Source organism: Brienomyrus brachyistius, chromosome 18 (genome assembly GCF_023856365.1).
Source record: "Brienomyrus brachyistius isolate T26 chromosome 18, BBRACH_0.4, whole genome shotgun sequence".
Taxonomy (NCBI): Eukaryota; Metazoa; Chordata; class Actinopteri; order Osteoglossiformes; family Mormyridae; genus Brienomyrus; species Brienomyrus brachyistius.
In genome coordinates, this window is record NC_064550.1 from 18,239,186 (window position 1) to 18,263,891 (window position 24,706).

General features: G+C 45.2%; 2 protein-coding genes across 7 annotated transcripts in view; both read left to right on the top strand.

The window, feature by feature from the left end:
* The first annotated feature begins 239 nt into the window (after positions 1–239).
* Positions 240–20,937, top strand: slc7a1a (solute carrier family 7 member 1a). 3 transcript variants are annotated; one of them, XM_048984480.1, is made up of 12 exons: positions 240–426; positions 7,041–7,455; positions 7,698–7,856; positions 8,186–8,357; positions 9,691–9,824; positions 12,089–12,311; positions 13,817–13,953; positions 15,035–15,137; positions 15,582–15,778; positions 15,936–16,087; positions 17,025–17,133; positions 17,401–20,937. In XM_048984480.1, the coding sequence occupies exons 2-12, from the start codon at positions 7,089–7,091 to the stop codon at positions 17,586–17,588; spliced, it is 1,941 nt and encodes a 646-aa protein (XP_048840437.1). In that variant the 5' UTR covers positions 240–426; positions 7,041–7,088; the 3' UTR covers positions 17,589–20,937. The 3 variants fall into 3 exon arrangements, with proteins under 3 accessions (XP_048840437.1, XP_048840438.1, XP_048840439.1); XM_048984481.1 differs by lacking the exon at positions 240–426 and adding an exon at positions 4,977–5,112; XM_048984482.1 differs by lacking the exon at positions 240–426 and adding an exon at positions 5,140–6,258.
* A 1,372-nt stretch (positions 20,938–22,309) lies between these two features.
* The window catches only part of mtus2a (microtubule associated tumor suppressor candidate 2a), a 68,728-nt gene continuing 66,331 nt past the window's right edge, over positions 22,310–24,706 (top strand). For all 4 annotated transcript variants that reach the window (XM_048984452.1, XM_048984453.1, XM_048984454.1 and 1 more), the window contains exon 1: positions 22,310–22,458. The gene's annotated coding sequence lies outside the window, so the exon portion shown is untranslated. The remainder of the gene's footprint in view (positions 22,459–24,706) is intronic.

The following is a 24,706-nucleotide window of genomic DNA, read 5'->3' on the forward strand; positions in this document are numbered from 1 at the left end:
TATGCAGTGTAGCGCATTTTGCCTCATAATATCCAAAATAATTATTTGATTTAGGTTTCAACTACATTTTTAAGGGAATCCATTTAGCCCGGTGTATGCCGTTAAGTCTTAAATCTTCCTCATTTAATATTGAGGGTTTAAAAAATAGTCTTTATTTTAAGGTAATTGTCGGAATGAGTTTTCTAAACACCACCTCGGACCGCCGGACCAATGCGGTTTTTGCGTAAGAGTGCAGCCCCCCCGCATGTCGGGAGGGGTCCGCGTCACCAAAGCCGCCTCCACTGCAACACGACACTCCGGCGGCCGCCCTCGCCACCTGTTAGGACAGCGGGTTCGGTACGCGGGGAGCGTAAGCGAAGGGGATCGGGGACGAACCGGGAGACACACGAAGCGGTACCTACATTTCATGCGTCCACGTTGCCCAAGGTAAGGCGGGTCAGTTTCGGAAAAGCCGTTTTTCTTTTTATATTTAACGCCGTATTTTGCATTTCGCGCACAATGTTTTCGCCTGCTTCATTTTTAATGTGATTCATTGTCATCCATGTAAAATGTGCTGCTTTTCGCTGTTAGTGAGCTCGTCTTGAACCGAACCCACTTAGCCTGTCATGCAGCTTGGTTCGGTGCAGTTTCTCTTCGGATCGAAGTTACTGTCCCGAGCGCCGAGGCTTCAATGGGGGCGATTAAAAACCGCCCCTTATAAGTAGATGCCCGCTTAAGTTCTGCGCTGGGCAACGTTAGTAAGCATAAAAAAGTTTGTGAAAAAGATCCATGCACAAGAATGTTAGTGTTCTTTTACGAATTTCGTGCTGTTATGAGTGAAGAATGCGAATAATAAAAGCAAGTAATCATGCAGATTTACATGGAACTTTGTTAACGGGTAAAACTTTTTGAAATGAATTAAGCGCCACCCTGCAGTATATTTAGTAACACATTGATACTGTCGTGCGCACATACTTGTCCATGAGCGAGACATGTGCAACACATGAATGTGTTTGAAAGGTGATCATAGGTCTTCTAGGGGGGAAAGTGCCCCCGAGTTTAACCGGATCTTGTGCATGTGTGTGAGACGGTTATGGGACGGCGACTCCTGTCCTGTGTCTCTCTGATAAGCCGCAGGTTGATGCCCAGTCTTTTACTGCCCTGTTCCAGAGTGAAACGGTTCTCGCTGCAAAGTCATTTTTCAGCTATTACGGTTTCACTTCCTTAACACAATTCCTCGTATGACATGCTAGTAGTTGTTAAGATGTATTTTAGACGAATATGTAATCGAACTAGTTAGTAATTAGATCGTCATTTCAAATTATTATTATCGGTTTTATTATTATTGATTTGTTTATGTCTGGCTGGTTGATAACGGAAACATGCAAAATCAACGAGAGACTGAGTTGCACCAGTTTGCTAAATTGTCCACATTTTCTGTACGTTGTCCGAGCGGATTTTCGCCAGTGGGAACGAGAAACTAATGTCAACGTCACTGCGTGATTTTAGCACACACGCAGTTACAGTCCACATGTCATTCTGATTGCAAATGTATGAACGTTTTTTAACTTCGAAATACAGCCATAGATATTGTTGCAGCATTACCATTTACCCGTATACTGTATAATGTTGTATCAGCGTCAGTATTGCACCATGTGAAAAATCAATGTAAATAAGAGCCAAAGCATCTTTGTATTTCTGGCTGTTTGGAAGGCAGAATTCGCATCAAACGTAAATCTATGTCCAGAGGGAGGGTTGGTTCCTATAGGCAAATTTCGCTCTTTCGTTGATGTGTTTTGTGTGAACTTGTGTAAAAACGTGTTCGTATATGCAGGGATGTCAGTCGCGATCAGCTGATGAACTGGCATCTCATTCCTTGCATTTCCTAAGAATACTAGTGCGATTCATGACAATTTTCAGGCAGTGCCTAACAATATTGTGCAATAAACGAAGGTGGGAGGCAATGCAACTAAAAATGTAAAATGTATAAATATAACTTGTCCTGTAAGTTTTTTTTTTTTGTGTGCGATAATCTATGTAAACAATCCTGCTCCATCTACGTGGAATGTACTCTCAGTCATTACTGCTATGCTTTACATTTATTTAAACTTGTGCTGCAAATGCATGTCTTTATGTTGCCCGCATTGGCTGTTTGCCAGTGACAATTATCTGGGGGGTGTTTTCCCGCGTTCCTCGGTGTTTGGGAACAGCACATGCACAAGAGGCAGCTGTTCCAGCCAGATAAACGCAGCTGCACAGCGGCCAAACGTACGTCTTGTGCATTCAGGGAGGCGAACCCCAGTTGGATGATTGCACTCGTCGGCATGATGATTTCATGAGCTCCTCGTGGCGTCTTATTTTTCTTGTCTGATATATATGCTCTTTTGTGGCCCCGCAGCTGATAGATGGAACAGGCAGCTCTTGCATTCAAATGTTATTGCTGGAATTAGGTTAGCGATTCACAAGTTTCCACAACTTTCACAACTCTTAGTGCATGGGTCGGAGCCGTTTTTTTTTTTTTTTTTTTTAAAAAAAAGCACAAAACAGTCTGTTTATTGATATTCCAAGCATATCACGCAATGTACATCCCCCTAAATAAGGGCATAACTTTGGGTTGAGCACTTGGTGGGGGGGGTGATTACTGAGAGGGTTACAACCCTCTACTCCCCCCATAATTTATGCACATGCACCCAAAGCCAAAAAGAACTGAACTGGGAAAAGAAAGAAACTAAAGTGTAAAAGTGCTATAAAAAGGAAAACAAGACGTCGTACATTTGCTACAGATGAGTGTATTGAGTATCCTGAACACACTGGGTTACATAAGATGGAAACATATGGAAGGCATATGAGGGTGGTCTCTGTCTGTGGATGTTGAAGATAAATGTTGAGCTAACATCCCCTCCAGAGCTGCTGAGGGTGCTGCCGTCTACATTCTGTTCTCGACTCTTCGGCGTCTGTCGCCCGCCTGCTCGCATGCTCGCTCCCATGTGACTGTACCCTCCGTGCCCTTGTGTACTGACCCCGCTGGCATCAGTTCAGTCAACATGCCCAGAATCATGACCCCTTTTTTCCCCCATCTGGCCTTTAGACCCGCCAACCCACTCAACAACTTCTATCAGCGTGTTGTTTCCAGACGCCATATTGGAAGAACAGGCTGATGCAATGGTGTCCCGTGTGTGTCCCTCTGAAATCAGCGGCTCGCAGCTCCCTTTCACTCGTTCTAAGGGGCATTGCTCTGCGCTAATATTCAAGACGGTGCATGCTGCTGCGAGGCTGCTGCGAGGCTGCTGCGTGGGCCGAAGCATCAATTCCAAGCATTTTATCCAGATCATAAGCTGTGTCTGACTAGCTGATTTTTATACTGGATGGAAGCAGATAATGCAGTAAGGGTATTACAGCAGGGCCACATCTGGGAATTGGAGAAGGACCAGTCGTGTGTTTACAAGTTCCATGTTTAGCACATTTGCTGGAGTGTGCCAAGATAAAAATCTGCTTGTCTTTCTGACTGAGGTAGAGGACACTCGGCACTTGACAGAGGATTCTCCGCAACCCCAGAAATGCAAATCTGCCATGTGAGTCCAACCAGGAATGAGACTTTATGTTCTCAGCATGACCCAGGATTGCTAAGGACCAGTGCCTTTCCCGTTTGTGAGCTGTTTCTTGAGAAATATTGCATAGGGTGTGTCCCTGTTCTTTTTTATGGCCGCTGTGAGGACCCTTGACTTTTTAAGACACTCCGAATTCCTCTGATTCCTTCTGTTGATGCTGTCGGAGGCATCTTGGCAAGCTGTTGTTTAGCCTCTTGATTTCCATAGCCGAGTCCTTGAAAAGCATTGCTTGGAGCCGTAGGGTGAAGATAAATTGCACCAGCAAGGTTTGTTTGCAGAGAAATGTGACTGGTAGCTGCTGTTTGAGCAGTGTGTAGCTTTTAGGTTTTTTTTTTTTTTTCGGCTAAGAAAACAAACAAACTTGTATTACAACAATCGCGGCTTACATGACCGTTACATTCCGGCCACACCTTCTGTGTGTCCTGTGTTGCCATTGGAGAGCCGGGCCTCACCCCTGCTCTGCCCACCTGCTTAATTTAGCAATTGCATGAGTGCCAGCAGGAGGCAGCCCTTGGCCACCTCTGTCCACGTGCCCCAGCACCCAGACCACTCTGGTCCTAACCAGCCAGGACTAGAGAGGAGGCTGCCAGCCCAGACCTACATGGCCACATGCAACCTCACACAACCCCAATTCTTGTCACAGTGAGGAAAATAAGTTTATATTTAATGACATTTTTTTTTCCCCCTGCATTTTGCAAAGGGACCGTGTGGGGGGGCGGGAGACGGGGGATGTGTTTCAGGAACATGTCCTTGCCTAATACAAGGATATGCAGCTTTCGCAGTTAGACAGAACATATCCGGATCAAGCAAATTACAAAGCACAGTCCAGCAGCCTTGTTGGGAATCGCTGCACGTGTTGCATTTGCACGGGTGTCTTGGGATGGGCTTACTGGAAAGCAAATGTACGTTCACTGAAAGAGCTGGAACCGCAGGCAACTGACCAGTTAGGGCAGGTTTGCCGTGGAGCATGATGATGTGGGCTTGGGATAGGGGTTAGGGGTGCAGTGTTTTTGTTTAATAGCTTAGATAATGGCGGAGAAGTCGGATGTTGTACCCAAAATAAAGGATGAAATCCAGCTAAGTATGGTGCGGATTAGAGGGCTTCTAGCTAGGTTTAACACATCATCAGTAGCACTCGTTAAAAAGCAGGTCAAAATTGATGTCTTGAGTTTTGACTCATTAAGGATGTCCTAATTCCAGGGGTGACTCTGTCATGTGTGTTGGAAACATCTACCCTTGTCTCAGCTGCCTGGGCTGAGTGCCCTCTGTGGTTAGTGTGGGGGTGTTGTGGGGGTGCATTGGTGGTCAAGGAGAGAATGACAGCCATAGGTTTAAGCATAGGATGGCGGTCATGGGCACTCGGAATAGCGTGACCATGTGATGTGCTAACATTCTATTTGTGGGCCGGCTTTCGCAGTGGGCGTTTTCGCAGGGGTGTCTGAAGAATCGAGTGCAGTGATAGGCCTGCCCTTGTCTCACTTGCTCTTTGCCTCTGCATGTGTGAAGCCAGACTGGTACTGTCCCCGTGAGTATACAGCATAACTGTACGGGTTGTGTGAATTTAGCTGTACGTTTCTGTAATCTCTCTTCCTTTTTTCTCGGCAAGTGAGTGTCGTTTTGCCGCCGTGCCGTTTTGTGGTTGCCTTACCAACAATAAGAACTCACACTGTCGCATGAAGCTTTCTTCCACAAAAGTCAACTGCCTGGGCTTTGATGTATCGAGGATGGCTGTTGTATGTGTGACCCGATGCAAGCTGCACCTTTTCATGCCCGCTGGCCCACGTTTGTTTATTTTTAAGCGAAGCTCGTAGCTTCAACATCAGTAGAAATGCGGAGTTGGCAGAATTGTAACAAAATGATATGCCAGGGGTTGTGGATCGCGCCGAGGTTGACCAACTTATCGACAGCTCATTTGTGTTCATGGGACCTGCGTTGTGATTACATTGTAGTTTTATCATTCTTAGTTTAATCCCTGCTGACTGGTAATCTCGTTTTACCGAAGCCCATTGTTTAAGAAATGATCCTTCTTGAATCTTATTTGAATCACAGCCTAACGCTTCTTGGTCCAAGTATCACGTAGTTTGAATGTGATTTACAGGTAAAGTGGAGGCACATATACCAAGGCTGTAGTTGGGTGTTGTGTGTGTGAGCCAAAATATCTAGCTTTTTTTGGACTTACCAATTGTTGACAGTTAAAACAGTTGTGTTTTTGCTACCCGTGGTTATGTGTGTACAGCACACACAATGTCTTGATTTCCACTCAATGTATCGCACAGAAATATCAGGAAATGGGGGAACCTCTTTATTGTATACCAGTACTGTATGTGGGGCACGTTCACTCGGATGCTCTTCCTTTCTGGTGTCGTGGTCGAGACATTACACCTGGAAGCAGTCTTGGACTTCTGAAGATTCAGCTGCTAACCTTCTGCCTCACAACAGCACTACAAGCATTGTTCCAGATACAGTAAAAATTTCTTGTGTCCAGCAACGTGGGGGACTGAGGCGCAGCCGGAAAGCTAAATTTTCTGGGGAGCCGAATGTCAACTATGGGAGAACATTGAATTGTAACACATTTTTAATAATTTTAAGCATAGACATGCTAATGATGAGAAAACAATGGGGTTGATGATGGATGAAGCCGGATGTTCGATACGACACAAGAAATCATGAGGTAAACAATGACGGGATAAACAGAAAAGGCTATTAGAGTTTGCCCCTCCGTAGGCATGCGCAGGAACTGACATGTGCGTTTCGCTATGGTGTTCTTCGTTATTTGTAGTTAGAGTACTTCTGAATCGAATGCTGTTAAATAATAACGTCATTTTAAAATGTTTATTTTAGAATTGTGTCAGTTACATGACCGTCGATAAAGAGATCTTTTACTGTAGCTGGTCTTAAATTTGATGAATTGTCCTCAATTTTCGTCCCAGCTTTCTGAAGACAGTCATGTTTTCGCAGATTTCCCACAGGGAGGAAAACGACAGCAGAAGAATTGGGAACTTTGTGTTGTACAACATAGCCCTTGTCCAACCACTAGAAAATTGTGGCCATTTTTGGTCCTGTTGGTCGACTGGTTGGCACACAAACTCAGCTGCTCAGTATCATTGCTTAATAGCTGCTTCCATGGAAGTGTCTTATCAGCTGTTGTTTGCACAAGTGCTGTGTCCCTTTATGTCAGTGACCTTAAGTTAAAAAAGAAATAAATATCTGGGGTGATTCTAGGATAAGAGGGGCCATAATTTATACAGAGGGCCCGGCCTTATCATTAGCCAATGATATGTTTTGAATTGGTGAGTGAGAAGGGAAGGGAGCCAATCAGCTTTCAGCTGGGGCCAGTGCTCCTGTGGCCCCGCCCCTGTAGCTGCAGCTTTTCTTACGCTGGTAAAATCCATGTTTTGAGGCCTTAAGTCACTGGCATTTTAGACACATTCTGCCCCTTTGTTACATACCCAGGTTATTCCTACTTTGTGACCTCTGACCCGACCAAGGGCCGCGGGCGGCATGGCTCTGGAGAAGCTGAAGAGGCTCGGGAAGCAGCTGCTGCGGGTGAAGGCGGTGACCGGCGGCGAGGACTCGCGGCTCTCGCGCTGCCTCAACACCTTCGACCTGGTGGCGCTGGGAGTGGGCAGCACGCTGGGCGCCGGCGTGTATGTGCTGGCGGGCGCGGTGGCTCGGGAGAACGCCGGTCCCGCCATCGTCCTGTCCTTCCTGATCGCCGCGCTGGCGTCCGTGCTAGCTGGCCTCTGCTACGCCGAGTTCGGCGCTCGGGTTCCCAAGACGGGTTCGGCGTACCTGTACAGCTACGTGACGGTGGGCGAGCTCTGGGCCTTCATCACGGGATGGAACCTCATCCTCTCTTACATCATCGGTGAGACAGACTCCTCCTACCAGCCACTCAGTCATGTAGCCCTCAAATTCATAAAGATAATGAGTGATTTCTTTTAAAGGTAATTTTTATAGGGGAGACCATTTTTGTTGATGTTCATTTGTGTAAAATGTAGAAACGATGACACAACGGGAAAAAAAAAATTCTTTGCAAAGTCTTGACTTGAGTTCTAGATGAAGTATTTGTGTACGTTTGACACCTCCTCCCCTCCCCCCGAACAACAGGGACGTCCAGTGTGGCACGAGCTTGGAGCGCCACGTTTGACGAGCTCATCGGGAGGCACATTGAGGCCTTCTGTCGGACCCACATGAGCATGCGGGCGCCGGGCATCCTGGCCGAGTACCCAGACATGTTTGCTGTTCTCATCATCATCACACTAACAGGTAACAGTAGCCTTTGCCGCAATCATGGATCAGGATTTGTTGGGCAGCTCGATAACTTTTCAGATTTAAGGCACCCCAGTTTAAATGGACTTCATCTTCTTTCACTTACATGTAGCCCCGACTATGTACCTTAAATCCAACCAGATATACAGCTAACCAATAAATCTTGCTTCATGGTACAGACCCTTTGTCTGTATGATGGGTTGCATCTATTACTTCAAAAAAACAATTAATCTCTTAACTTACAGTTGGTAGGATTGTCAAGGCCGAACGTCAAGAGCTTGGCTGGTCAAAAAAACGGGGCTAACGGTGCCTTCTGCCTTTACCAGGCTTGCTGGCCTTCGGCGTGAAGGAGTCGGCCATGGTCAACAAGGTGTTCACCTGCATTAACGTGCTGGTTCTGTTTTTCGTGGTCGTCTCGGGGCTGGTTAAGGGCACGCTCAAGAACTGGGAACTGGATCCCAGCAGTATCTTCAACAGCACCAACTCGTCAAACCTCAAGTGAGAGCCTCTTGTTTTATTATACTATGTAACCAACCTGCATTTCTTAGCTACGTCTTAGTTGTGGAACTTCTTCTTTTTTTGGAGCCATATTTATTGTGTTTTGTTGGAGAATTTTATACGCTTTTATATGCAGTTTAAATTCATGACTATTTAAATGTACAATGTGAATGCTTGGCCTAGAACCATTTGCTAATTATAAGTATTGCAGCGGCATTACAGTAACTATACCTCCTCCCCTGCAGAGGGCGCCCTCTAGCGGTCTTTTCAGTGCCTATAAAAGAAGTAGGTGCATAGAAAATTCAGATTCCACCAAAAGCCAAGGGCAGTGGCATGAGGAAATCCAGAATTAGGCTAAATACTTCCCAAGGAAAAAAATAAAGTATGGATTTGTTTTCTTTCATAGGCATATACAGGACAACTAGCCTGCTCCTTCTGCAGGATAGGAGAGGTAGTGCGTACTACCCCCCTGTCAGGGCCTTAACTTACCCTATTACCAGCTAGCTGTTCTCCCCAAACATAAACTACTGTCAAAGTTGCTTATCCAGGCGAGGGCAGTAACAGCTATCTAATCATCCAACAGTGAGTTCATGAGTTTGTTTTAGATTGACATGGCCTTGGAAAAATGAAAGGGACCCCCCCCCGCTCTGTCAAGGAAATCGACCATGAGCACAAGGGGGTTTAAAGGCACTACCAGGCACATCATCTTAAAAGACCTTTTCTTTCGAAAAATAAAAATTCCACATGACTACATCTCAGCCTTTAATCCCGTAAATTTTGAAAAGGTTTGGAATTCTTAAACCTGATTCCACATTCACTCCGGATCTGAGTCCAGGTCCCGGACTGAAGGTTTTTGTCTTGTGTCAAATCCTGCCCGAGATCCAGGGAGAAGCTTGTTTTTAATATCGATTAAAATTTTGATTTCATAGGAAGAGGAAGTTGTCATGGTCACACCTACGTACATGTGATGTCCTGTTAAACCACAAACTGTCCGATTTAAGGAACTACAGGACTAAATAGAGTGACATGTATAGTGTGTGAGATATGAGCAAAAACATACCGTCCTCTGCAGAGGAGAAAAATTAACTGCTGGATCTTAGGAGGGTGTAGGTGATGCATGTAATTCCGTAACTGATATTTGTTACTTACTATACTACCATGTTGTGCATTTGCTTGATTTACATGACATACTTAGGATAACATACTTGCACACATTCTCAGTGGAGCGGTGCAGCTAAAGTAACTCCTCTTAGCCAAGGCTTTGATGTTGCACCTAGTGCGTGTTACTGCTCTCTGACCTGACATCTGAGCACCCCCCCACCTGTCCGCCCAGCTCATCGGGGCCGCCGCTGTCCAGAGAGACCCTTGGCGTCGGCGGGTTTATGCCCTTTGGTTTCACTGGTGTTTTGTCCGGCGCTGCCACCTGCTTCTACGCTTTCGTGGGCTTCGACTGCATCGCCACCACAGGTGAGGTGGGTTAGGGAGGGAAGGAGAGCTCAACACCCCAGTGTGAAAATAGTGTTGTGTTCTCTGTGAGGGGGGGTGATTCTAGGATTTTTTTAAGGTGGGAGGCGTAAGAGGAAACATAAGAGGAGCCACCCTTTCATTAACCAATGATATGTTTTGAATCGGTAAATGACAGGGGAGGGGCACTCTGGTGGCCAGTCAGATTTCAGCTGAGGCCAGTGGCCCTGTGGCCCCGCCCCTGTACATGCCCCGGCCCTCCGTCCTGGTTGAGCCGAGTCCCGGGTGGCCCACGATTGGTGGTAAATAGCAAAACAGCCCCCCCAGAAGGTGTTGTGTTTTCCCAAGTCGTTTTATGGGTTTATTTAAATGGTACCTGTGATCGGCTCTTTTATTTTGATTGTCTTGATTATTCCAGTTCAAGGACTGAACTTGATTATTCCAGTTCAAGGACTGAACTTGATTATTCCAGTTCCAGTCGAAATTTGGTATGTTTTTGTAATTGGGTCATTGTTTTTGTAGATTTCATTTTTCTTTTCTTGCGTTGTTCCTGCCCTGGCTTTCGACGACGCTCACAGCCTCTCTGACAGGGCTCTATATATAATGAACCCCTTCCACCTGCAGCCAAAGGGGACTGTAAATCAAATGGGGATACAACCCTCAGCAAATGCTCCCTCCCCAGTCCCTTTGCCAGGATCCCAGTCCCAGCGAGCACAATACTGGATGCCCCGAGGCTGCCACTATGGTCCCTCATCCTCTTTGGGCTGTTAAAAGATTACGCTGCAAATGTTATTCTGGCAAAAGAATTTTAAATATGCAAGAAGAATGACCAGTAGCGCTTAGAATTTCTCAGAGGGCTTTTCCTTGCAGATGTCTGAATGCCGCCATTTCTCCTGATAGCCGTTTGATTAATGGTCTTGCTATTTTAAGTCAGAAAGAGGCGCATTCTTGGAAAAAGATCGTCACATTTCTGCCAGCGCTTAGTTTGGCCGAGAGGTTGGAGCTGCTGACTTAAAGAGATGCTGTCACTGCAGAAAAACCGACGTGTTCTTTTAAGTGGACTTTTGATAAATTGGCGCAGGGCAGCATTTAATTGGATATGACTCCATGTGCGTCGAAGTGATGTTTGACGTTAACTACACAGCAGAGCCGACACGGCCTGCCGTGACCGACACGCTTTGCAGTTCCCTTATCTGACCACTGGCTGGAGGCTTGTTTGCTCATATAAAAAGCATTATTGGTTTAACCGAAATAGCCGTCATGTGGCTCCAGCAGGTGGCCTCAGCATCTCTAATTCCAGGATCCGGAAGCCAGACAGCCATGAAACAAAGTCCTGTCCTTCAGGCCTCTGTTTGCTCTCACCCTCCCAGTTCCCATGTGCCAAAACCACATTCCCTTAATAGATAAATCTTTCCAAATGTGTCTGGTGGTTTGATGTCCCTTCTACAGTAAAATTTAAAGAAAAATATTTGCATTGCATGTTTTGCATTTTTTTAAAGGTTCGACGGCAGGTATCTTGTGGCGGTAAACTTGTATACCACAGTGTCTAGAAGTGTCTGAAACTTGAAATTGTCTGAAATTTGTGGGACAACGTCTTGAGCTCAGGATGCCGGAAGTCAGAATGACGATAGGCTTGCCTGATGTTCTTTTGTATCATCAATTGGTACCAGCAGCTAACAGCGGTAGTCTTTTTGGGGAAATAATCATAGAGTTGCCTCTAAGCCATTGCAAGATAATTAACATAATAGAGTTTTATTTTTGACAAAATAAACAACAGGGGGGGGGTTTGCTGAATCACACCCAGCATGTTTACTTCCAGCACAACTGATTTCAACCGGATGTGATGTCATGAAAAGTGTCGCATGGCAAAAAATGTTTGCCATTTACCTGAGTTAAGCTATTACCAAATTCATCCGGGCATAGATTTGGGTATGGACTAGAGTTGCAAATGGGTGGAAAATTTCCGGAAACTTTCCAGAAACTTTCCATTGCATGGGAAGTTAAGCTGGGTAATTCCACAAATATTCCAAGTTGGAAACTTTCCATGGGAATTAACAGGAATATATGGGAATTAACAGGAAAATTCCCAGAATTTTGCAGCCCTAGTATGAACAGTAGGGACACATCCCTTCCAGTATTGCGGGAGTATCGTGCATGTTTGGAGGGGTGGGGGGTTTGGATCCGATTTGGTTCCTACCAGTGTTGAAACCAACCCTATGCCCTTGGAATCTGCCAAATCTCTGACTGCACCTTGTACCTCACGCTAGGTGAGGAGGTGAAGAACCCCCAGAGGGCCATCCCCATCGGCATCGTGTCCTCCCTCCTCATCTGCTTCGTGGCCTACTTCGGCGTGTCCGCCGCCCTTACTGTGATGATGCCGTACTACATGCTGGACAAGAACAGTCCACTGCCCGTGGCTTTCAAGTACGTGGGCTGGGAGGGGGCCACCTACGCAGTGGCGGTGGGCTCCCTCTGTGCCCTGTCCACCAGGTAGGCCCCGCCCCCCAGGACTGGTGCTGTGCACACGTTGCCATGACAGCTCATACACTTGGCCATGTGCACGTATGTGCATGAATACCAGTGCATGTGCCCTGTGTTTATTTGCGATGGACCATTTGAGCCCCCCTGCTAAAAATAATAGCAGAAGGTTGGCCGGGTGCAGTGAGCCACTAATCGAGGGTTGACCTAATATAACATTCATTTCTATGGTGAGGGAGCGGACAAAATGATTACCAATTAAAGAACAAATGTTTGTTTAAAATGTCATGTCTTTTGTTATCTCTCCTGATATTTTGTAGGCTTAAAAGTCAAGTGGTGAAGATTAATGCCATTAAAAGTAAATGTAAACCAGTGCTGCTCATCTTATCCCTCAGGTCAAGACAGATCAGTATTATCTCTCACTAAATCTATGCCTAAGAATTAGTGATTCCTAAGGCCTCCTCAGCTGATATTGGCTTCAGTCCTTTGAAGATCAGCTGCCTTCCTTTTCCTACTTCCTTTGCTTCGTAGATGCTTTTTTTCTATGAGGCATAAACAGCTGAATCTAAAGTAATTTTATTCGTGCCTAAAGCCAAGCAGGTTAAGTACTACAGACAGTATATGGTACAATGGCAGGGTACTCTCCTGGGATCTGAACTGGCAACCTTCTGGCCATTCAGTTCAGTTTTAACCATTGTGTTACATTTGGGTGTGAATTTTTGTCTGCTCACAATACCTGTTATCTTTCTAGCTGGTGTAATAAGTGAAGCTGGGTTTGGGTACCTTCTATCCTTCTGTGTTGACCTTCTATCCAGCTGTGGTCTTTGCCTGGGCTGCTGCTTGAAGAGTGATGGGTGACGTTTGGGGGTGTGTGTAATGGGGGTCCCTTCTTGCTCAACAGGTGGGGGCTTCTGGTGTAGGGGTTGGTGTGTTGATGTCACTCTTCTTTAATTAATTTGCGCGGCATGGCCTATTCTCTCCCCCCCCCCCACTTACCCCACCCACCCGCTAGCCTGCTCGGCTCCATGTTCCCCATGCCCCGGGTCATCTGGGCCATGGCAGAGGATGGCCTACTCTTCAAATTTATGGCTGAAATCAACCCAAGAACCAAAACTCCTTTAATCGCTACATTAACATCGGGCATTGTGGCAGGTGAGGCTGAGCGGTCTCTTTTTGTTTTAATACCACTAACTGGCTGGATTCACCGGTATGGCATGTGGTCTCGACGCAAACCTGCTCAGAGTGCACCTGGCGCGAGGGGACGCTGGGGCGACGCGTCAGGCATCAGAGACGCTGTCGGGTCAGGGATCAGTTCCCAGAAGGCTCTGCTGCTGTTGTCCCGCCTCCCGTGTTTGGCTCGGTCCGTCTCCGCCGTCTGTTACGGATGGTGGAGCTGAGGGTATAATCATGTCTTAGACCAAGCAACACTGGTCCACCTCGTTTTCTCCTTTCTTAAATCATAAACCTGTACTCCTCACCCTCCTTCCTCCCACCCCTCCCCAACCCTTACCGCCTAGTCTCCTGGGCTCCATGTTCCCCCTCCCGCGCATTATCTTTGCCATGGCCCGCGATGGTCTGCTCTTCTCTTTTCTGGCACGGGTGAGCGAGCGGAAGACCCCCGTCATCTCCACCATGGCAGCAGGGGTCATGTCCGGTAAGCCCAGTGGCGACCAGCAGCAACGGGGCGTTTACCTCTGCTGCCTCTCGGGGGAAACTGGCTTAGCGAGACTTAGCAAGGCTTAGTTCTTGTTGTTTTTCCGTTGGTCTGACCCTAGTTAATTTTAATATTCATCCAGGTCCGCCTCTTTGGGGGCTGAGTGTAGGAAGCAGACTCGGGTGGAGTCATTAGCACTTGGTGTGATGCCTGTGTTGAGTGGTGTCTGAACGTTGAAGGCAGTTCGCTCCCACCCCGAGGAGTTCACCAGGGGGAATCTGCTCCTCATCACCAGGAAGGCCTCTGCCTTTAATGGGCCTTGATGAGAGTCAGCTTTCTAATACCTTGTTTGCAGGAAATATTTCCCACATGGCAGCTTCTCAGCCCGGTCCTTGAGGACCCCTCAGCCAGTGCACATTTTTACTCCCAGTCCACATAAACCAAACAATGAAATAATCAAGAATCAAATATCTGGGTGTTGGAAGCCGGGAGGCAGCAGAAATGTGAACCGTCTGGTGGTTCCTGGGGGCTGGGTTAAGAAACACTGCCAAAGAGAATTGAGATCTGTCTGAATAAAGGCATTTCGGAGCATGACAGATGATTTTCTACCTGGGCTTAGTAAACTGCCGATACACAGTGTATAAACTGGTCTTTTCATAACCTGCCAGACACAATTTAGCAAGCGGCATTAAGTAACCAGCATCGGTGTTAATTTGCGATTGTCTGCGTGGGTTGTGTTGTTTGCGTGTTCATAGCTAACGTTCAGGTGGGAACAAGAGGCCTGGGTTTGATACCATATTTTGTAGACGAAACATCTAGTCAGATGAGACCTGTGATGTCTGTGAATTGTTTTTTGTTTCTAATGTTAACCAGTTGAAATGTTAGAGTAGGTGGAAGTTTTTCTTCTGATGCATAGCAAAGGGAGTAATAATAATAATCTAAGTAATTGTGATTGTAAGCTTTTCAAAGATACATCTATGATTTTTTTTATGTGAAATTGTGTGTGATTGTGTAGCTCTTTGGAGGGAGTTAGGGTGGCTCCCTCCCACGTGTTAAAAGTCCACCACCCTGCTTCTTACAGCGGTAATGGCCTTCCTGTTTGATCTCAAGGACCTGGTCGACCTCATGTCTATCGGCACACTGCTGGCATACACCCTGGTTGCAGCCTGTGTCCTTGTCCTCAGGTAAGATTTCGGACATGATATTCATATCCACTAACAAATAGAGGGTTAAAAAGGATTTTCCATTTTATTCTGAGCACATTTTGCTGGATTTTGAAGCTAGAACTTCCTACTCATCAACACACTGAACAGTTTGTTTCATGTTGAAAAACTGGAATATTATTGCTTTGAATGCAGCCTTTTAGCTAGTGCGGTGTTTCTCAGCGCAGTCCTCGGGGATGCCCCATAACGTCCACATTTTCGCTCCCTGCCAATCAAGAACCCCGACCACTTGACACAGGTGTGTTGGGAGCTGGGAGAGAGCAAAACTGTGGACTGTGTGCGAGTCCTCGGACTGGGTTGAGAAACACGGACCTAGTGCCAACTCACATCATCCAGATTAGTTGGTGCATTAGTTAAGTGAAGCTTGTACGGCCATATCCTGCAGTCACATGTTCTGCTGTCCAGGTACCAGCCGGAGCAGCCCAACCAGCTGTCTGTCACACAGGATGAGGTGGAGCTCAGTGAGTCCATCGGTGCCCATAGCATGGGCATCCTGCCTGGCGTGGAGGAGCGCTTCAGCGTGAAGAACCTCCTCTTTCCAGAGAAACCGGAGCCTTCCAACCTGTCCGGATCTGCGGTCAACATCAGCGCCAGCCTGCTAGGTGCGGCAAGCTGACGTGCTCCTGCTTGTTCCTTCTCTTCCTCGCAAACTACATGTGTGAACGTGTCTGTAACGCCATCCGAGCTGCTCCTTTTTTTGATGCGATTAATCACTTGACGCGTAAGCTGCACGCCTGCTCGTGCTCACTCTGCCCCCAGGGTCCCTCATCCTGGTGTTCAGCGTGTTGGCCGTTCAGGAGGGCCTCGCACCCTGGAAGGTGGCGGCCCTGGGGGTGCTGGCTCTGGCATGTCTGGGCCTCACCCTGCTGATATGGAGGCAACCGGAGAGCAAGACAAAGCTGTCATTTAAGGTCAGTGTTCAAGGGCGTTTCAAGGATTTTTTAAGGTGAGGGTTCATAATTCATACAGAAGGGCCAACCTTATTGGCCAATGGTATGTTTTGAATTGGTGAATGACAGGGGAGGGGACACGCCGAGGGCCAATCAGCTTCCAGCTGAGGCCAGTGCCCGTGTGGCCCCTCCCCTCTATACCTCCCTGCCAGTATTGGAGTCGCATTATCACACAGGTGTCTGGAATGCAGATATGGACACTCGAGTGTTTTTTTTTTTTACTTGAGAGCCTTGGATCTGTTCCTCCCTAACAACTGCTCCAGAACCTTCCGCCCCTGTCCATGCTGAATGTGCCCTTTATATTTGTCGCACTGATACCTTTGTGATAATTTCACACTTTACCGACCGAACGTTTTGCGGAAGCGATTCCAGTCAGACACCTGAGAGTTGCTATATTTACTTTGCCCTGAGATTTGCACTTGACAGCTATTGGTTTAATTCACGGCTACGGCCAACTGTCATAGCGGCCATATCATATGGGTGTAGGTTCCAAAGGCGTTTTCATGCAAAGTGGAGAAGCTGGCTTCTTAGTTCCGATAGCTGAAGCAGAGGGGTCCCTGCCACCTGCTCTCCACAAGGTCACCCACTGATAACTCCTGACCTTCACCGGCTCTTTGTTGGCAAATATGAAACAGAAGCCGGTCGTTTTATCACTGTGGGATTGGATTGCCTCCCCCCCCCCCCCCCCATTGTGGCTGCATAATGCTGATCGGCTTTGACAGCTCGGTCATTGTGATGGTGTCCCTAAAGTCCATAGCACTGTGACCTCACCGTAAGTGTCCTTTTATATGGTAAGTTAAAGTTGCTTGCCAGGGTAAAATGTAGCATTGCTTTTTGGAGGTAGGTGGTCTGCTTCTGCAATGGGACTCTTTCTAACCCCACCCCCCTCCCCCAACAGGTACCTCTGCTGCCCTTTATCCCTGTTATCAGCATGTTTGTCAACGTGTACCTGATGATGCAACTTGACCGGGGCACCTGGATCCGCTTTGCCATCTGGATGGCCATAGGTACGCCTCACCTCACACCTCATTTCTCCATGCCTGCGTCTCGTAATGTTCCGGTCCCTGGTCCCCAAGGGCCTTCTGGGTTTGAGCTGATTCGCACTGATGATAACTTTAACCCAAATAAGCCATCAGACAGAGTTTGGGGCCACATCCTCTATTAACACGGGCATCGTTGTAATTTCCTGGTGTCTGTCTCCTTAATTCCGCGTGGAATGGGAAGCTTTTCCGAGCCACTTTCTTCAGCAGTCTTTATTGTTCCTGTGTTCTCAGGCTTTGTTATCTACTTTGGTTATGGGATCTGGTACAGCACAGAGGGCACGCTCGCCCGCTCCAGCACCGAGGCCGACCTTGAGGGGTATAAGCCCACCTGCACCAGTGAGGACACCATGTCTCATGAAAAAGAGGCCTTTTTCTCTAACGGGCTTGACTCCAGGGCTGAGGAAGACGGAGACCTCTAAGGATCTGGGCGGGGGCACCAGTGGGCCCCCGTTTTCATGTATGAGCTGTTTTTAAGTCAACGATACTTGAAAGAAATACTTTAAAGTTGAAAAGTAATATCAAGCAAATATCAAGCAAATATCAAGCAAATATCAAGCAAATCAAAGGCTAAAGTTCAGACTGGCCCAGAAAATCTTTCTTCCGGTTGATGAGAAACCAAAAATCTAAGACGAAATGCTTCTCTGTTCTTTGTTGTACAGAAGACGGGCGTCTTGCCGTGACAAAAAAAAAAACGAACAAAGTAGAACTGAAAACCGTGTCCCAATACAACTAAACGTCTCTCTTGCAGATAATGATCGAAACAAAATCGCTGTTTTTGTTTTGCGGCCATTTATTGGTCTCTGCTTTTTTGATTGTTTTGAGTTTAGGCACGATTTCCCAGCATTCAATGCTGCAGCCTTCCGCACTTATGTCAGAGAGCTTAGCCTCTTAATCTACAATGGGGTCACACGATGCAGGAATCCTCCAAGTCTCCGAGATCCAAACATATTGCCGTATCTTGCCTTTGGGGTAGAGTCCCATGTTTGGGATACACGTGTTTCGCAGGCTGTCCTTGTCGTAATTTATGGTGAAAAACGCCCTCTCTTTCAGGGAAAGTCACGATTCAGCTCTTGATGTTCAATGAACATTCAGGTTGTCATGTTGAGTTTAATCGAATCAGGGAGATAATCATATCTGCATACACTTCCGAAGTAAAATGATAAACCTTAACACTATTGAAAGTGGTAAATGAGACTTTCCCTGCAAAAATAATCCTTTAAAATATTACTTTATTGGTAAGACTTTATATGACCCAGCACAAACACTTAGTAATAACTCAATTACTACTGAAGTACAAATATAGTTGCTACTAGAGATAGAATGTGTGTCACGATTAATGATGAACAAACATGAGATCAGTATTTAACTTGGGTTATTCATTATTTGTTCTGTCAGTGATTCCTTCAGCAGTTCCTTCAGTCGTTCACAAAGGTTTACAGAAGTAACAGACATAGTAACAAATATAGTAACTGCTTGGGATAAAAGTTGCATCATGATGCATTAATGATGAACAAACATGAGATCAGTATTTCACTTGTATTACGACTTGTTCCTTCCGTAGTTCAAGGTTTACAGAATGAACAGATACAGTAACAAATATAGAAAATGTTAGAGATCAATCATGCGTCTCGATTCATTAATGATGAATTAACATGAGATCAGTTTGTAATTAAGATTTAGTTTGTGGTTAATTGATGCATAATAATACATTATGGTGTAATACTGCAGTATTTGTGTCTTGTCAAATTAGTGTTACAACTTAAATTTTTATTACACAAGGGCTCGATTTTGTTTGGAACGGATAGCGCTGAGCAAGAAGCATAATCTGGGATGGAAATTTTGCTACTAGCCATCTGGGGTAGATCAGTAAATAACCATGCAATTTTTTTATTAGCCAGCAAGCTAGTGTTCAGTATTTTGTACTCACCCTTCATCTAAATTACTCTCCTCTGGCGAGTGGATGAGCTTAATGTTCAGCACGGAGTATAATCGTTTGTTATTTGATTGAATGTACAGTATGTGTCGTCGTGACAGATGCGAGCCTCACCGGAAAAAAGCTGGAAGACGAGAGCATTGGCCAAAGATCTTAACTAGTTAGCTAACCAGTGTCATGTCATGTTACGGGAACACAGTGCTGGTTATTGTGTCTCACTCAACTTGAATTTTTTATTAAGTTTTCAAATCTTGCCCCCCCACCACTACTGCTGTTTTCATCTCTGAACTAACAAGTTCTTTCTGCTTGTGCAAGGCCTCTGACGCCTGATCTTCCTTCGTAGGGGGGCACGTCACTCTGCTGATTGTTACAAACACAATTTGTACAAGACACAAAACATTTGCTGAATATGGATGAATGAAACAAAATCTGCACTGTGCAGCAGGTTGCATTACATTTAAAAATGTAACAAATGCAGTAGCAGAAATTTCTACTTCACCACAGCTTGTCCTACTCTCTGTTATGCTACTTGTGTTGTGCCAAAATAGATACATTTTCAATACTTGTGAATACTATAGATGTAGACAGTTAAACAATGTAATAGACATTTTTTCTGTACATAAAGTAGTGAATTCTGTACATTAGTAAATTATTTGCAAAATTGTCATATATTTTAAGAAAGTAGGATATCAGTGCTTTGTATTTTGGGAGTGTATTTCATGGTGAAAAAATGGTGTGGTTTTTTTATCTAGCTTTTTAACAGTCAGTTCGGTGTTTTGCTAAGTTTTTATGTGCTTTGGTGATTTTTTATTTTTTTATTGCCACATCATGCTGCTCATTATGAAACGATAATCAATTAACTGTGGACAGAATGTTGCTAAAATATGCCATAATTGATTACATTGTTTCAGAGTATAATGTTACATAGAAACTGGGGATTCTGTCTAGAGCAGTGTTTCTCATCCTTGGGAACCTCCAGACGGTCCACGTTTTTGCTCCCTCTTGGGAGCGGGTAAGGAGCAAAAACGTGGAATGTCTAGGGATCCCAGAGGATCGGGTTGAGAAACACTGATCTAAAAAGCTTCTTGACATCTTACTGTGGGACATGCCATGTTTCTGTCTGTAATGTTGCCATTGTTACTGCCACACCTGCCTGTAGTCATGCCTTCTTAAAAAGTACACAAGTTCAAGCCATTGAGATTTTCTAACACATATTCTCAAAATAATGTTTTTGACACAAAGTTTATAAAGAAAACTGATACAGTAATGTGACACCCCGTTCGATTTTTCTGCCTATGCATAATTTGTCCTGAAGATAGATACTTGTTTAACAAAATAAAAAGTTTTAACGCTGTTTCAGCTGTCAGGCTGCAATAGCAGTTACGTAGTAGTGCGATTAAATTTAAAATATTAAAATGTAATGTGCTTAGAAGACACCGGCACAAACTTGTGGAAGATACGCAAACTCCACACACAGAAGCAGGATCGGAACCAAACCCACAACCCTGCTACTCTGAGATGAGCCGCCCACCCTTTTTTACACTGGTGTATATATTTAATACGACTTTTTTGTGCATAAGGGCAGCTATGGTGTGGCATGGGGTGTGTGTATCTTTGTAACAACATTTTGTTTCTTCAACCCTCCATTGTGTTTGTCGTCTCCTTGGGATACATATGGCCGTTAAATCCATTTCCTGGACCATTTCCAATGAGTTCTTCCTCTGTGAATATTTTCCTTGACCTGTTATAATATGTCGATTCGCAATGTAAAATATCTCTGAAGTGTTTTTCGTCTCAGTTGACGCTGCTGTAAATAAATCCTGGCATTTTAACCAGCCTATGACCAAAGTGTATTTCGTCGGTTAGGTTTTGAGCATTTTTCTTGCACCTGTTCCTGCACCTTGCAATGTCTCACATAAGGAAGCCGCTCACCCAGGATACGCAACATGAAATTCAGTCGCAAATTATTAGCAAACACTTAGCTATTTTCCTGTAGTTTGCTATATGCAAGTATGACTGTTTTGGGGGCATGAAAGTGTTTTCTTTAGGCTGCTTGCAAAGCAATTAAATTATTACAATTTGTTGAATAGAAAACAGAGAATTCAATTTACCACAGTTCAGTCCATACAGCATGAACCATGTGCTGTAGTCCGTTTTCTATAATTTTCCACTTCAGTGTTCGTTGCACCTTACAACCCACCACAAGAACAAGTCAACAGTTTGCTGGTTTATGGCAGTTTAACAGTCTGACTTAAGTAACAATTTTAATTCTAGTGTGTTAACTTGTGTTTTTTTTTTTTGATGAGTGGATTTTCTTTCAGGATTTTTGACCCAGCCGCTCTGTTATTTAGTAATTATTGAAGCCATTTTTGCTCTGGATTCCATTCAACCACTTATTCTGATCAGCAGAGGTGGATAATTCAGGTCCAGAAAGTAAAAATCCAGACCGAGATTTTGTTTCAACCAACCAGTTGAGTATAACGGGTCACATTCAAAGAATACTCAACTGGTTGGAGTACTCTAGAGTACTTGAATATTATTGAGTATTCAAGAGTACTCAACTCTTGGGCTGGAGCCACAAGACTGTGCTATTCTCTGGACAGGGTGCTAGAGAACATTCATGCACAGGCAAAGGGCAATTTAGTGATGCCAGTTCTTGCTCACGTGGAGAGGACTTCCAACCTTCACACACACTCACAGCAGCGTAGGAATTCAACTCTTAACCCTAGAAGTGAGAGGCAGCAGTGATACCGAATTCTGTTCTGACGTAGTATTGTTTTTTTTAACTCCATTCATTTATAAGGAAAAAAATACAATGTCGAAGCCCACGTCCCGCCTTAATCAAGTTTCAAAACCGCTGCCCCCCCCCCCCATAAAAAAAACAAACACAGATGAGGTGAATCAAATAATTACCATTTACCATTACCAATTAATTACTAATAAAAAATTAACAAGTAGATAGCACGAAGCTTCAAACGGCAAATGTAATGGAAACTGAAGAAGAAAAGTATCCCATGACAGCGATGGAATGTGTCAGTAAACTAATAGCTAAAAAATCAGCGCAGGATTTTTCTAAAAATAATAATGACGCCCCCTTCTCACTTTCAAGCTTTCTTCCTATTATCGCCTTCGCGCTTACCTGCGCTGCTACCAGCAGGTGGCGCGCTTGTTTTTAGAAATGAAATGGAACCAATGGGAGGGGGCTAATCGTGGGGGCAAGGGAGAAAAGGCTACTACCTGCATTGTAGCATGGGTCCCACTCCCCTCACTCGCTCTCTCTCCCCTCGATCTCATCGCTCCGCAAAAGGAAGTCGGCGGTGCCTAATTTCGCACAGACGTGCGCATCCAGTAATCAGGTAAGTGGTATTTAGGATATGCGAGCTGTCATTGCGATCGGGTGTTTGTGTCGGGAGGGGGACGCATGGTGTTCTTAGCGGGCTCACACGTGAGAGCACCTGCTCTCACCTTCTTCGGGGAAGTGCTCACTTTCACATGGAAGGTGTCACCATCGCCTTTCGTTTCTATGATCCGTTACGGCGTTTCGATTTCACAGATATTCCCGTGTCACAATTAAAATGACATTTTCTCGTAATAATATATGCCACGCTAATATTACGATAGATCGATCTTTAACACGTTGTTGTGTTTTGTAATTTGCTTGTTAAATTAATATACGCTAGATATTTTGCATTTATTGTGGACGTGCGCCGATTGTGTTAATGTGTTCTGTTGTTGTTATTGTTGTGGGATTTATTTATTTAAATTATTTCACCTAACTCGGCTTGGACTGCATGAGTGAGCATGATCATGCGTGTGCCGACGTTACACCACTGACTGTAAATATTGGCCAAGTCTTGTTTTCTCTATTTTTGTCCGTGTTGATGCAAACGAGACCAGTACGGACTTGAATTTTTTGCATTAACCACTGACAACGCCTGTGATTGCCAGGTTGGATAAAGTCCAATTGATCGGCTCTTAATGGTTCGCAGTCTTTTTGATATCACTGATCCGATTCCTGTAGACCACGCTGTGAGAGGGACTGACATGCGGTGGGAATCGGGCTTTCTGTTTTGGCTGTTCTCATCTAGATCGCAGATCATTGCGTTGAAAGCAGCACTTAGCCGCACGTTTCTTGCTGTTTTTGTTGGTTTGCTGAAGCTCAGCTGTCCTGTTTATGACCGCGACCCCAGACAGTAACCCGGGTGCTTAGTTAGTCATAAAAACCCGAATGACGCTGCCCGCAAACTAGTTCTGCTCTTTGTGTTATAATAATGCTGCAGTATTTGGTCCGCAGTAGAATTTGATATATTTGTATTTGTGTAGTCTATATATCTTCCTTACCCGAAATATTGACAGACTACGATTCAAATATAATTTGTTTTTCTTTTTTCATTTTTGAAATTGACTCTTGGTAATATTTGCTTACACAAAAATAAAGTGTAGGGTTAGGGTTACAACTACTTGACGCTTAACCCAGCCAGTGGCCCGTTGACAGCTGTGTGATCTTTATGTACCATCTGCGTCATTTGTGTGTCACTCTCGACAAAAGCAACTTCCAAATGAATAGATACAATTGTTAAGTACTGAACGGAATACTGTTTACTTTTGCTCCGTGAAAAAGATCAGTGTTTGTTGGCTTGCGATTGAGAATCATGTGTGGCTTTTAAAGAGAGCTTGTCGTAATTCTTTACATGGATACGCGAGAGAGAGCGTGTTTGACATAAACCTACCTCGCTTTTCCGGTTTCTGCGCCCCGGAAGTCGTGGGATATCGCTTCAGCTCTCTCACATGCCCCTTGATGAAGTCCAGCCCGTCAGGAACATCTGCTCCTTGACCAGATCTTCTACAGGCTACGTCCTAACTTGCTCTTGTAGATCTGAGAACCCCATTACCACCTCCTCCATCAAAGGATGGATGATAGACCCAAGAAAGCTCAGTTTAATCTGTTATCCTGTGCAGCAGAGTGTGCTCCAGGTTTCTCTGAATCTCTGTGGCAGGCTCAGCACATGAGTATAAGCAGTTTGTCTGTGTGTGTTAATACCCTTTCAGATCAGATCACTGAAAGTAGGTGCAGTGTTGGCAGGTAAAAAATGTAAAAATTGGCCCAGGTTAGAGTTAATAAGTTAGAATAGACACAAAAAAATTAAGTCACTAACTTTAAAGGTTTTTGAGATATGGCTACTGGGTGCTCCCTCACCTTTTCTTTTCACTTTGGTGGTTATTTTAGAAGCTAGTTTAGTGGCCTGTTTTTGTGAGAAAATTGAGGGTGAAAGTGACCGATATTTTTGGTGGATCTGATTGGACTGATTGGATTTTTTTTCCTCTAAAATTATATATAAGAAATAAGTTGAATCTGAAGCATTTTGGGCTAGTTTTTCCTCTCCCATAGTAACAGCACTAACCTGCCAGCACCTACTAGAAGTGACAGCAGCCCATGGCCCTGCCACCGCGCTGTGCACACACCGCGAAGGCGTACGTAGGCTCCTGTGCGCACACCGCGAAGGCGTACGTAGGCTCCTGTGCGCACACCGCGAAGGCGTAAGTAGGCTCCTGTGCGCACACCGCGAAGGCGTACGTAGGCTCCTGTGCGCACACAGCGAAGGC